The 15089-nt window shown below is 35.0% G+C and overlaps 1 protein-coding gene across 1 annotated transcript in view; it reads right to left on the minus strand.

Moving 5' to 3' along the window:
* LOC149805251 (potassium channel subfamily K member 13-like) overlaps window positions 1-15089 on the minus strand; it is a 73118-nt gene that overhangs the window by 24338 nt on the left and 33691 nt on the right. The window contains exon 2 of the mRNA XM_089936091.1: window positions 4325-4839. Within this exon, the coding sequence (XP_089792217.1) occupies window positions 4325-4667 (343 nt within the window). The 5' untranslated portion in view covers window positions 4668-4839. The remainder of the gene's footprint in view (window positions 1-4324; window positions 4840-15089) is intronic.

The raw sequence follows: 15089 nt of genomic DNA on the forward strand, positions 1-15089 counted from the left end.
ACATATTGTACCTCGTATCGCGGTCAAATGGGGGAAAATATTTTACCTTGTATAGCTGTGAAATGGGCAAAATATTTTACCGTGCATCGCGGTGAAATATGAAAAATATTGTATCAAATACAAGTACTTTAAAAAATTGAACCCTATAAAAAGACAACAGCGTCTATTATTTTTTCTTATCTTCCGTCTGCAAGCAAGTGAAATGAATTGTCTTTACATTCCATTTAAACGGACGCATAATCGCATAATGTATGAAAAGTTTTATATATATATATGCTAATAAAAAAATGCAAACAGGCAAGCAAACAAACTTTGTTATATTATATTGTAAAACAGTGCAAACAGGTAAATATTCGGCGGTAGTTTAATTTCCCTCATACATATTTCTAAGTTTATGCTGATCATCTCAAGAGGCTATGTTTCTAACCGTCAACCAGCTATTTAACCTAGTTTAGATTAAAGAGTAATAAACGATCAATGATATTAGCATTAGTAATTCAAGATCATACCGATGATATAAAACAGACAAGATTACATTAGTTATATTTTTGAAGATACAAAATTTGATGACAATTTTCATGATCATTTTTCTTCTGTTGAATTTTTCTAGTGGATTGGCATATTACTAAAAAAGACAATTGCATTAGTGGAAAATGAAAATAATACATCGAGGGATACAAACGGATGGGGAATCGGAAGGAAGATGTGATAATGTCGCACATGATCTGTGAGATACCATGAATACCACACCCTCTCTCTCTCTCTCTCTCTCTCTCTCTCAGCGTAAATTGCATATTGTAGCAAATTAATTGAAATTATAAGGTGACAAATAAACAACTGTATTTCGAACTAGAAAAATTAACTTCATGTCGACAACTCAATGCGTCATGAAACCGTTGTGCAATAATATTTTTGAAAGATAATAATTTTATAAAAGGTTAATACATATTGTTTTATTCTCGGACGTGAAATTGGAACAATATTCCTCATCTCTTCTCTGTTTGTCTGTCTGTCTCTCTCTCTTGTAACGCAGATTATCAAATGTATATGTATTCAACATCTTGTACATTAAATCATGTGCTCGCACTTCCTTCCAGCAGCTTTGATCTTCACAATGATTGATCAGCAGTGAATTTGCCTATTAACTTTACGTTTGTTACCCCTCTCTTTGTTTGTAAATAGAAACGTAAAATGTTAGGACTTCGTTGACCAAAGTGGCGCGTCTTTCAACATACACGCTATGGTACAACAAACCAAGCGTGTGTGTGTGTGTGTGTGTGTGTGTGTGAGTGGGTGGGTGTGGGTGTGTGAGTGTGTGCGTGGGTGTGATTTGGATTATTAATGAAACTTTAACAATTGTTCAATTTTTTTTTATCGCTACGATGTCTGCAGTGTGGCAGTTTATAGTGATGTCTAGCACTGAGGCATCACGCAAACGTGTATCACGATGTCCCACACAGTCACATTATCCTGGCACCATGCCGACCAGTCCTAACACTAACCTTCTTAATGCTGAGCGCCTAGCAAGGCAGCTCTTAGTACCATTTTTGTAAGTCTTTAGTATGACTCGGCCTGGGTTCGAACCCACGACCTCCCGCTTCGGAGGAGGACTCTCTAACCACTAGGCCACCGGAGCGGTCTCAAAGCTTTGTGGGTCTAAAACTTGCATCCATTTTGAGCATCCCGAGGTCGCTGAGATGAGAATATACCACAACCGGACTGATAGAGTTATGCTGGGTATTCGAGGAATTTATGCTCGGGTTATACACGTTTGATTGTATTTATCAGGCTACATATGCTGATGTTTCTATGAGTGGCATTTGCGCAAAGATGAAAATTAAATATTGGAATTCAGAGGTTTCCGTACTTTATTGAAAACATATTTCGATTGCATAGATCGATTGAATAAGGAAGCATTGACACGTTAAACCCATTTAAATAATAATCCATTATTAAAAAATGATTGATTTTGTTTGTACGAAAAGTAATCCTAATATGATTGAAAAGCTAGACTTGATCTAATTTCATAGTGAATCTGAAGTATCAGTGATAAGCATCGATCAATCTGTTAGTGTACTATTTGGTTCGAATGTGTCTTAAACTGTATTGGATTCATAGGATAATGCCTTTAAACCATTTTTGCTTAAGGGTAAAGACTGAAGTATTTTCCTTCATGATGACTTCCTGATGTCAAACTTTCTTTTTATAGCAAATATGTTAAGCTAATTTCTTTCCGAAAGTAAACCAGTTTATAATATCAACAAAATGTAATACTATAGAAATTAACACACACAGACTAACAGACACACAGACACACACAAATATATATACATGTACAAATGCGTCTCAAAATAAGATGCTCCATCATTAAAATTGGTTAAGACATATACTATTTAACAAAATGGACTTCTTTGAAAATATATTTTAAAACGAATGTATGTATGTATGTTTAATACAGTATGTTTTAGTTTACAATATGCTTTCCATTATTTTCATAAGTTGTTACAAATAACTTAGTCATGTCCTTATAAGAAATGAATACATGTGTTGTAATAGTTATCCGAGTTATCTGTTACATTAGTCTGCAAAGACTGCTGTTGAATGACAAGACGGTCATTACCTACATGTATAGCCAGTGATGCAAAAGCAACTTTTGACACACACACACACACACACACACACACACACACACACACACATATATATATATATATATATATATATATATATATATATATATATATATATAATAATAATAATAATAATAATAATAATAATGAGGACTTTGTATAGCGCCTAATCTTTAGAAGCTCTAAGTGCTTTACAACATTAGACAACACCTATAAGATAAGAAACATAATAATATTATTACAAAAACAAGCAACATGAAATTAGAAAAACATTAAAAAATAAAAAGCATGCTGAGAATATTTCAGGTAGGAAACATTATTAGGTCTTTAAGTTTGTTATTGCAGTTGAAATAAGTTAATTTTGAGAGCCCTCTTGAATGTGATCACTGTGTCTTTGTGTCTAAGTTCAGTGGGCAATTCATTCCACGTTGCTGGGCCCTGGTATGCAAAAGAACACTGTCCATCTGACTTTGTTTTCATAGTGGGAATAATGAGTATACGATTGTCAGAAGAGGAGCGTAAGTATCTCGCTGGTGTGTACACATGGGTGAGGTCAGATGGGTATGTTGGACTAGAGTCCGACAGTGAAATGTAGCACAGAGAACAAATTTTGTGTTTGATTCTGGATCGAATGGATAGCCAGTGTAGGGTACAGAGCAGCGGGGAGGTGTGCTCTGATCGTGGTACTCTAAGTATGATCCGAGCAGCTGTGTTTTGAACTTTTTGAAGTTTCTGGAGTAGATATTGAGATGAACCAGACAGAATTGAGTTACAATAGTCCAATCTTGAATGCACTAATGAACACACAAATGTTTTAGTGGCAGCAACTGAAAGATATTTGCAAATGGAGCTGATGCGTCTCAGCTCAAGATATGCAGCCTTGCATATGTTCATGACATGTTGGTGAAATGTGCGAGTACTGTCCAGAGTAACACCTAGGTTTCGTACGGATTGTGTGAATTTAATGTTGGCGTTGCTGATATTTATTGTTTAAGGTAAAGGATGTGAATGACAACGTCTTTGTGTTGTGATCAGAACGGCCTCAGTTTTATCATCATTCATCTGCATATATATATATATATATATATATATATATATATATATATATATATATATATATACACACACACAAGAATGCATCGGCTCCGATGCCAAAATCGAAACCTAATATAGCAATTTAATTTTTTTTAAAACCAAACTGTACGTATTACCGCCTCTAGTAAAGGTGACCGCTATGTCTGTCTTTGCCCACTCTTTGTGAAGCAATTTGCAAAGTTAAGGTCACGTGCCGTATGTTGTGGACTAGTCTCCCTTTGCTAATTACATTTGACAAAGCTTACAACAATACGTTCAAATAGATATTTATACAATTAATTTAATTTATAGTATTTAATACATGGGTGTGTAAATAAACATAAAGTACTATTTAAATTTTTTAAAATGTCGATGACTTTTTCAGGATTACTTTGGAAGTACCGTTCTTGCAGTCAAGAAACCATTTCGGATGCATGATTATCATTGGTCCTTTTAGTCAAGGCATATATGGAACCCCACTGAACTAGTAACTCAGTTGTCACCCTGGCCTTTGCTTTGCCTCTAATGTGGGATGTGGCATTTAAATTTTGACCTTACCGCTGCTATATATACATGGTCTATAAGTGCCAGAAATAGCAAATTGGGATAAATATACTTACCGATGGTGGACACGACAGTTCCTACAAAGTAGAAAGATCCCGAAAAATCCCACCGGGGTCGTTTGTTTCCAACGAAGCCAGCAGATTCTGCTTCTGAGTGAATTTTTAGAATATATTCCAGGTCACTTCTATTAAGGCTGGGGTACTTTTCATAGAATTCTTCTAGTGACTGTTTGTAAAACGCCTTCTCTTTGTCTTCATTATCCTTTTCCAGGACCATGAACAGCCCAGCACCTGCTAGCATGTACGTGATCATGACGAAAAATAAAAGGATAAACCTTGCATTGTCCTCGTGAAGATGCAGAGCAAAGCAACAACCTTTTCTCCCCTGAGTTCTGGCCATAACTCAATTACACGAGCTTCCTCCTCCGCCATAAAACCCATTGCAAAAGCCACTCACGTCCAAAGGTAACGTATACTTTTAATTTGGCACGTGCTCCATTGGCCATTTAAGAACGACGGACACGTAATGCAAGTATGATGAAAGTATTCCGAATGGATCTATCACACGCAACCTAAAACAAACAAGAGTTTTTGTTTAAAATCAATATAAAACTGCATACATGGAAAGATACGATATTATTGGAATTGTAATTCACCGATTTCCTTGATTAATAATTGTTTATACCAGTCTTTAAACAGTGGAAATCGGATTCAAAGGATACTACTTAGAACAAGATGCAGTAAAACACTCGGCATAGTCCGGTCGATATTGTGGCTATACATTAAGGCATGACTGAATAATAAATCGTCATGCTTATCAATGTCATTTACAGCATAATTAAGTACATAAAGAAGCACAATCGGATGTCACCTGCTTCCAGTTTTAGATAAAATGAACGGATATGAATAACGGAATATATAAATTATTTAGTATTTGCAGCGATTCCGTGTGTATGATCATTTATGCATAGCGGCTAAGAGAGCGGGGCAAGTTTTCGTCAAGTTATAATTACGAAACATAAATTATTGTCCAATTAGAAAGGTGTGACAGTAAATTAAATTAACTGCACTTCGGTACCTTCGAATATTTTTTCGACTGTGGCCCTAAGCGCGAAATATTACGCATTGACAGTTACTGAGCTTTGAATACTATAAGTCTTCTCAAGCGTGTATTTCCCTCGAAAGTGTTGCATATTCCAAAGATACGTTTGTATTATGTTTCTAGTAATTTATAAGGCAATTGTTGTCAGATCTAAGCATAAGCTTTTCTAAGTTCAGGAAAATGGAGGCCACATTGACGATAAGCATGTTCGTATCCATTACGTAAATGCATTTTCTGTTATAAAAAAGGCACCCGAAAGTTCTGTAATTGGAATTATCAGGATGTATTATAGCTTTATAGTTTGACCTAAATCAATGTTTGTCTTAAGAAATTACTTGTGCCTAATGTAGCCTTTGAGACACATAAATGAATCGCATTGCAATGTGCAAAGGAGAGAACGTTTACCTGAATGAAGGATTTTCAATAGTTTTTAGTCTTTTTATCCCATAAATAAATAGAACTGAACAAAGAAAAATCATAAAATTTTAAATTGTCTTTGAAATTGATTAATGTGTCATGGCTTTGGCGATTAGAAACGGGACGCAGCTTTAAAAAGACTCCAACAAGAGCGGATATTTTGTTTGATCTAATTATGACATCATTTGTATTCTTGAATTGATTTTCCGCACCACGACAAATGCGAACAAGACAAATGGCATTTGATTGATTGGTTAGTTGGTTAGTTGTTTGGATGTTTGGTTGTTTAGGTTTTAAAATCACTTACATTGTAGCATTTTTCTGCTCTTGAAAGTGTGAATTTGTAAATTGTTGATGAAGTGTCTCCGTCTTTTTAGTTACAGAATTGACCTAAGAGGATATATTTAAAATAAACACAACTGTGTATCAGTGTGTAAAAGTTATTGTTTATTGAAATCTTATAATTCTGTTGAATTCTACCAATACATTTTGCAATACCCTAAAATATGAAACCTGTAGGTGAATTACAATTTAATAAAAACGTTAATTATTGTATTATTTCGCTGTTGACTACGTAATCACAAGTTTATGACCTTGGAACAGGGCCCGATTATGGTCATTGTAAGCCCTAGGCACGTCTTTAATAAAACGATTGTCATTGACATGCCTCTGCCTCTTTGTGTATACACTTTTCAGTAACATGATGTCTCCGTAAGCCATAAACACTATGCTAGCCGTGTCTACTGGATAATACGACACTGCCTTGTCAACAGCATGGTTCTTGCAATAGGAACATATGTGCAACCATGATCAAAGACCACGAAAACAAATGTCAACATTGTCACGATCAGTGTATGTTACCAGCAAGTGATAAATTAGAGAAAGTCACGATATTTAAAATACTAGTCGATATATCCGTGATCAAATAGATGTAAGTTCGTTAGCAAACATTATGCGGAGAAATATAAAGATACCCTAAGATGAAAGTAAACTCAAACGTTTTCAAAACATAAAGGACGAAATTATATTTGAGCAAGTCCAATAAAGCAAACACCGGACGTTATCGTCAAATATGGATAGATAATTATATTTCGTTTCGTACATATTCACCAAAGCCAATATCATTGCCTCTTTTGAATACCAAGTACAAAATAATGCATCGCACAGGTGTGGCAGGCATGGCATGGAACGATTGGAACAGGCTCTGGGATTTCTATAAATGACTTTGCAAATGGAATGAGAGCAGATGTTTACATAAATCAAACATTTCTGAATGGTTCAGAGACATCTCTAAGGATAAAGATACAGCTGTTAAGACAAATGATAAATAGCAGATTTATAACAATTAAGCGATGATATTTCAATAAATAATCAAACCTTTAAAGAAAATATTTTGTTCAAAAATATATATTGTTTGCAAGAGTCACAATATGACATATTGTAGATGCAGAATGCAGATTTATGAATGGGTTAGAATTCACCATGAAGGATAATAAATACACTCGAGCCATCTTCCTAAAGTCTAATAACGACCCGTGTGATAGATCTTGTTTGTAATCTAAATGCGACGTAGCGTAAATGAAATCATGAAAACGGTTGACTGATAAAAGTAAATCAACGTGTTTTAGTTAGGGCACCTATTTAATTAGGATGTCGAGTCTGGTAGGTATGTTAATGGAGACCAGGAAAAAATATACATTAAGACATATTTTGCAATAAAAACACGACTACTTGATATTTATTGGAAACATAATTTATTTGATCGTAACAATTTCACTCACCTATCCTGACAGAGGAAAAGTAAAAATCGCGCGAAAGGCTCATTGTTACATTATCAACCAAAACTGTCAGGATCAGTTCTTTGAAAATCTCACATTCCCTACATTCAGTGTGTGTGTTTGTGTGTGTTAAGACACGAAGTTGATGGAACTGCACATTGTATTTGACAGAACTTTTATCTCAAACTTGAATGGTTACGGAAAGTTTCGAAATCTGAAATACAAGGAGAGTCGGTCTTTGATCAAACAAATAACACGTCATTAGCTCGAATACTGCAAACGGTCCAAGACATCAAAAACTCCACTAAAATGTTTTCAATAACTTTAGGCGAAGTTAGAGACGAAGAATATCGGGAAATGTGGCCCAGTTTCTTGTCAGATAATGACTAGTTTCAGCAATTTATTTTCTACATGCTTGACACCGGAAAGACAACAGCGATGCATCATTTGGAGGCAAATCGAAATAAAACCATACACAATAGTATATTAGGCATGGTTCGCAAAGGAAATTCACTGTTGCTGAAATGTGCAACTAAATAAGTCCTAAATGCAATGTAATTGCCTCTACTGAAGACTGCGTTGAAATTTTGGACAAGTAAATCCCAGTTGCAAAGCATAAAATCTTAATTTACACACTTCTTTGTACACTCAGTGATTAGCTTCACAGCGTTATCTCATCTCCAGCGTGTATGGTAGGACGTGACCTATTATTATTAATGCTGGCATGTGCCGACATATACGTTTTGTCTTTAAGGAAACATTAGCTACAGTGCTTGGCGTCGCAGAAAGGATACTATCAGTTAGGTCACTCATTTACTGGCAATTTAAAAGTTAATGTTTTGGAAGCAAAATTATATATATATATATATATATATATATATATATATATATATATATATATATATATATATATATATATATATATATACAAGCATTTTCTCCTGATCGTAGTATTTTCTTCTCCGCCGTTTTCTGTTGGCATTAGTCAGCGCTCACGCACAAAGCATATCCATTTGTCTAAACCTGCGGAATGAAGGACTGGGAAACGTTATAAATTTATACCGTCCGGGAGAAGAAAAAAAGTGAATGTGGACAAGTGTATAATAGGAAAGTCATATAATACAACCGAGCGATAAAAAAGCGTCGAAGATAGACTCTTTCCAGCAATTAGAATTTCCATACGTGATTCTGTTCACGTTTTTGACCTATTAAATATAGTAGTATAGCTTTAACCCTAGATTTAAAAAAAAAAAACTTTTTTACCATATTTCTTGTGGCAAATTTCGATTCTTATCTCTTTAGAACTACCTTTCAAACATCATTGTATAAGATTATGTTAAACAGTTCAATCTAACTAAAACATAGTTTAACAGGCGTGATAGGAACCGGAGTGTGCTGATTAAAAACTACACGCTTCTGAGAAATCAGTATTTAATATTTCACAATTCAATATTTCCCTCAAAGGCGATAGAAGTCATAACATGGAGCAAAGACTGCTTGAATTAAAAGCTGCTGTTAATTGGTATATTTAAAATGTGTGGAAGTGTTTTGTATGTTTCTCAATTTAAGGATATTTAAACCAATAAATAACTGAGAATTAATGCTTCAGTCTGATCAACCAATTTGTTCTGAGTTTAAGGGATATGAATTTTGAAAACTTTTCTTATCAAGCTTTATTCAGAAACGAGACAGTTTATCATATTTTTGGCCATATAGAACGTTTTCTGGAAGGTAATAGATAATGATATAATTATCTTGGAAATGTATTAAAACTTTCGGGAATCCATAGTCTAAATCAATGAAAGTGTCTTTGAGGAGCGTTTTTCAGGAATTTGGACGAATTACAGCGTGTTTGAAATACAAATAAAATTCTTAAGTCTATATTTGACAATATTCACAGAGTAATAAATAGGTCGTAACATCCAGCGTAGAAGAAAATGGATAATTTCGTTATATTGCTAGTAAACAGAAATTGAACTTGAAAAAGAAAATTCAAATAATCTTGGCAGGACTGACCTCCCTCCAAATAGTTATGACACTGACGCATTTGTGTTTATTTATATAAAGATGTGTTCAAATACAGAATTTAAGTTTAATTAGTGCATACATCAACTATGAAGAGTAGAATAAATTTTGGAAACCACAGCGTATTTATCACAAGTAATGGACTTTTCGGAGACCAAAGTGTCCGTTATTTTCCGTGGGGTACAAACTTTTCTAGAAAGTGATGTGTACCTGTCCAAAGCTTAAAGAAGTGTGTGTGTGTGTGTGTGTGTGTGTGTGCTTTCGACTTTTTAACGTAGCTTTTAAAATTTTTCAGTCATCTTGCTACGATGTCTGCAGTGTAGCAGTTTATAGTGATGTCTACCACTGGGGCATCATGCCGCAGACATGTAGCATGATGTCCCACCCAGTCACATTATCCTGACATCAGCCCGACCGGTCCTAACACTAACCTCTTAATGCTGAGCGCCTAGCGAGGTAGCTGTTCGTACCATTTTTGTAAGTCTTTGGTATGAATCGCCGGGGATCTTACCCACGACCTCCCACTTCCGAGGCGGACGCTCTTACCACTAGGCCACCGCAGCGGTTGCTGAAAGAAGAATGAAAAGCAAAACCTACCTGTCTTGATTATTAGCCGTACTAAACGAGTTAAACTCGAGTGCATTCCGCGCGTAATAGCTGTACCTTCAAGACTGGGGTTATCCCCGGTGAATCTTGTGGTTAATGCTGGATCGAGGTAGCCTGTTGTTTGACCATACATTTGGAACAATGTCACAATCAGTACTTCCAGTTCAGTACCCACGAATGTAGTTCTACTCTATTTTTAGAACAATGTTTCCTCTCTCATTTTGGTGGTGATAGAAGAGCTATATTTATGCATTTTTGGAAGGGATTTAAAGGTAATTGTTTATTCTTGAGAATATGAGTTCAGGGTGTGGTTTTCCGTGTGTATTTTGGCGACAGTGAATAGTGAGTAATAAGGCCTTGGTGATGATCTGGAAGTGAAATCTGTGTTCTGTTTACATGCTGCTCTGTTGACAGTCTAGCCTCTTACAAAAATGCATGTCAACCTTTGACAAGAACTTCACCGTGAAGTCACCTTTGAAGGTAATTTAGATTAACATATGATTTGTATTGACTGTCACACAGTAGAAAGGTCAGTATTTAGAAACAAATGTAGAGAATATATAGTAAAATTAATTGTGTTCTATGTCCATTTGAACATTTATTAGGGCTTGGACCATCTGAGCCAAAGGAACAGGGACGTACAATATTTACAATATTTAGGTGAGGTAATCAGCCATACTTTGCACGTGTGATACATTCAATGAAACATTTATTATCGTGTCGACTATGCACTTTGACCGAAAAGTCAAAATCGAGAGGACATCATGGTCGATCTATATACCTCGGTTATTTTACGCTTGCATTATTTAATATGTAGCTAATACAAATTATTATATACTGAAGAAAAGAAAAAGAACCAAAAAGAAAATAATAATCAAACAACTGCTATTTTTCTGGTCGAAGATTAATTTAGAAAGTATCAAAGAAAGAAATAATTATTTCGAGCGTAACTTGATCAGTATAGACCGTCTATTCTCTGATCAAGTACCACAATTCTATATGTTAATAGTTTTTGCTACAACCAACCATCCTCCTAGTATAAGCAACATGACCATCCTGTATCCACAGGATAAGTTTGAACCAAAATACTAGACTGATATGACCTACTATTCACCAATTGTTTTATTTTGAATTCACGGCCATCATAATCCTACTGTCCCTCAAATAATTTGGAAAAAATATACAACCGTGGGTAGTGGGATAATTGACGGGGAATATATACATGTAATTAAAACTATGATTTTATCACTATTTATTTTTTAAAGAAATGCCCTTAATTGATCTTCATTTACTCAACCCGACTACCACAATCTATTATCCATTAAAATACATTTTATTAAAATAAGAAAAATACTAAAGATGTACTTCTCTGTAAATGTTCATATATTTTACTTTGCATTGAATGTTTCCTGCTTGATTCAAAAGGTTTGAAATTATGCTTGTGCTGAATTCAAACAGACTGAAAAACGCATTTAATGTTGGTCAATCCTCGTTGTACATAAGGGGTTCCTCTTGAAAAAAAGGAGCTTGACTATGTGTACTATTATCGCTTGTAATTCAGTTTCTGAGACACTGTTAAATATACTGCCATGCAATTTCACGTCTGGATGCTGTTTTGTTTTTTTTTTTTTGTTTTTTTTTAAATATCTACTGTACAGGCGAAGCATGCTAGACATAATTCAATATAATTTCCCGTTTGTTCAGTCTTAACACAGTCCTTGAAATGTACATTTATTTATAAACAGGAAAGAAGATGACTTATTCATTTGCATTGATTTGATGTTTCATGCAACATTTTACTCGCGTCCACTTTAGTCTCGTAATGCATAGGGATGTATACGCATGTTAGGAAAACAGTTTGTACACGATGTTTTAGTCCAATTGACAAAACAATCTATTCGTTCTGTAATGAGATTGTAGTTGTCATCTCAAGGAATTACGGAGTGCAAGCTTGTCATCTCAGTCTGTCTGTCTACCTGTTTGTCCCCACCCTCATAGTAAAAGAAAATAAACAAAGAATGAGCCTTCGATCTAATTCATGATAAAGATTAATTCAGGGAAGTCATCAATACATTTCCAACATATCTGGATAATTATATTGGCAAAAATATTGCCAAGGGTCTCGCAAAGAAATCATATTTTGTTTTTGTAAATTGGAAGGCTGATTACAAGAAGAAACATTGAAAATTATACAGCGTGCCAGAAATTTAGAGACAATCTGACAATATAGTCTGCATTAACACAGGCCATGCAGTACAACCCCATTAAGACTGGGCTTGAAATTCTCTTTTTATGGGTACAATTATGTCAAAAGTAATAAAGTTGTCATCAGTCCGAAAATCAGAATAATAAATACTTGCAATCGTGAAGGAAATTGTGTAAGCAAAGGATCATAGACTGGTTAGACTCATTAGCTTGTGAAATCTGACATGATATGTGTAAACACAGTACCCTAAACAGTGAAGACGCATTAGCGGTGTCATTTGCGCTGTTCATTGTTTTGCTAGCTTTTACAAAATGAATTGAATGAGATTATATGAATTGTTCATACTACAGCTCATCTATTTTCTTGTCTTACTCATAAAATGTAGAGTTAATAGTCACTAGGAGTTCGCAAAACAACCTCCAATTCTGTGACACAAGTCACTATGCTTGAACTGGTTAACGAACCATGTATTTGTGACAACAACCGAGGTTTGGTTTGTGACAAAACTGATTTTTCATATGCACTTTACATGCACGCTTGTAGGTAATAGGTTAAAAGGTGTTATAATTTGTAAAACAGACACCCTATTTTTGTGACACCGTAGATTTGTAGTGTTTAAAATCTTAAAGAAGAGATTGAGTGACTTAATTTTTAAGTAAATTGGTTGCATGAGCAGACGCATTTTTAGTGTATTTGTTATGCTACAAGAAGAAAAAATCGTTATCGAAATGCATTATATACTTGTAAGTCTGTTCATGACGGTTGATGAGGATCTCTTAACCAGGTACTAATGATACTGAAAATCGAGGACACTACGAACTAGTTTTACAGGCACAACCACGCAAAACGCGGACTAGATTACGTCTGCCATTTTGTACACATTATCGGTTTTGTGGTATACCTTTTTGTTGCTGCATGTGTCTAGGTCAAATCCATAACCGTAATCAGCTTTCCATTGTTATATTTGCAATGAGTGATTCGTCCATACCTTTTGAGCAGCTTCATTGATGATTTCACTGACTGGTGTGGGTATTGTTTCTGTTGATGGAAGTGTAATCGTCATTGATTCTACTCGCGGTGCTCGAGTCGATTAAACCGCTCGCAATCCCAGAGGTTTTAACCGATCCTCAGCAACGTTCTTAATGCTGTCTACTTGTTTAGATATTAGTGCACCACGCTCGAGGACAAGACCATGGACACCGTTGTTGCCCTTGTTAACTGTCCCTGGGCAACAAAGCGAAGCCAATTCCATAATATGCCATGTAACTGATATCATATGTCTAGGTACGATAGTCATTTTATCACATATTCGGTATACTTTGCCTATAGTGTGTGCAGTTTCATATTTTTTATATTATAACACGTAAACTAAACACTTTATGTGATTCTGATTGGTCCAAAATAAGCCCATGAAATTAGTGTGCAGTATTCTCTTTACTGATTTGCTGCGATTGTGGGAAAATTTGTTTTACCCCCGCCTTCTGCATATTTTCGTTTTCAATGAACATTTTTGGTGGCTATTTTTCAAATCGACTCGCGAAAAGGAATTGAGAAAAAATAGTCTATACTGTTTCACGATGGCTAATTTACTCCCACATGGATTAGTTATGTCATGTATAGCATATCATAACATGGAAAATGACTAAAACCATAAATAAAAAACAATAAAAACAACAAGTATAACTACGGGTATTGCTTTTGTTGGGTGGAAGCTGAGGGAGGCGGATTTATATGGAGCACGGAATTCACCATATATACAAGCGTGGTTTAAATGTTGCCTTATAGAAGTAAATAAACTCACATCTGTTCACAGAAGAGTTGTTTGCAAATTCTGTAGTCTTCTGTTCAAAACAAAGACTGCAAATATCCGGTCACAAATACATTACAGTAAATATGTTCATTTCTATATACAGTAAACATTATTTCCAAATGAATATATCTACAATGTAATGTTTATTTGTAAAAGTGACACTTTAAGTTACGTAAACATGGACAATCAACTGTGATCTAACGGATAGTGCATCAAACGATGCGACATCAAGCGCATATGACATTGTCTATTGAAAATGATTTAGTTTGTGTAAAAGTTCTGTTTAATCGGAAGGAAGCATGTTCTTTGATTTATAGTTCTAAGAAAAGTATAATCTACTTTCAAACGTCAGAACTAGTTCAACTTGGTTGGGACTATTTTTTAAGCACACTAAATGAAAGATGCAACGTCTGTCAGAATAAATGAAATTATTCATTCTTCTTTCCATCTCTTTGAATAATGTCCAAGGCTCTCAAGCTGGACATTATTCAACTGGTTTCATAAGTTCAATATTAAATCATTACCCATCTGAGATCTTCTATATATTGAATATCCGGTAACTTTCTAAAGATAAGTTGTCTTATTAATATTTTCCCGCGATGATCGATCAATTGCCCTACTTGGTCCATAAAACTACAATGAAATTGTGTCAGCCTGGTATTGTAACATGGAAAGATACACGGTTTCCACGGAGTAATCGATTCAGTTGGTGAAAATGCTAACAGTGCATAACCCTGAGATGCTATGTTTGTAGAAGATCTGCTTTTATAACTGCCACTGATGGTAATCATATGTTAAATTGATCTGAACCATTGTTGTGATTCTGACAATGCTAGGTCAATATGCTATCCTTGTGTACAATTCGTTTGCCTAGGGTC

Source organism: Sinohyriopsis cumingii, chromosome 2 (genome assembly GCF_028554795.1).
Source record: "Sinohyriopsis cumingii isolate HCF-2022 chromosome 2, ASM2855479v2, whole genome shotgun sequence".
Lineage (NCBI taxonomy): Eukaryota > Metazoa > Mollusca > Bivalvia > Unionida > Unionidae > Sinohyriopsis > Sinohyriopsis cumingii.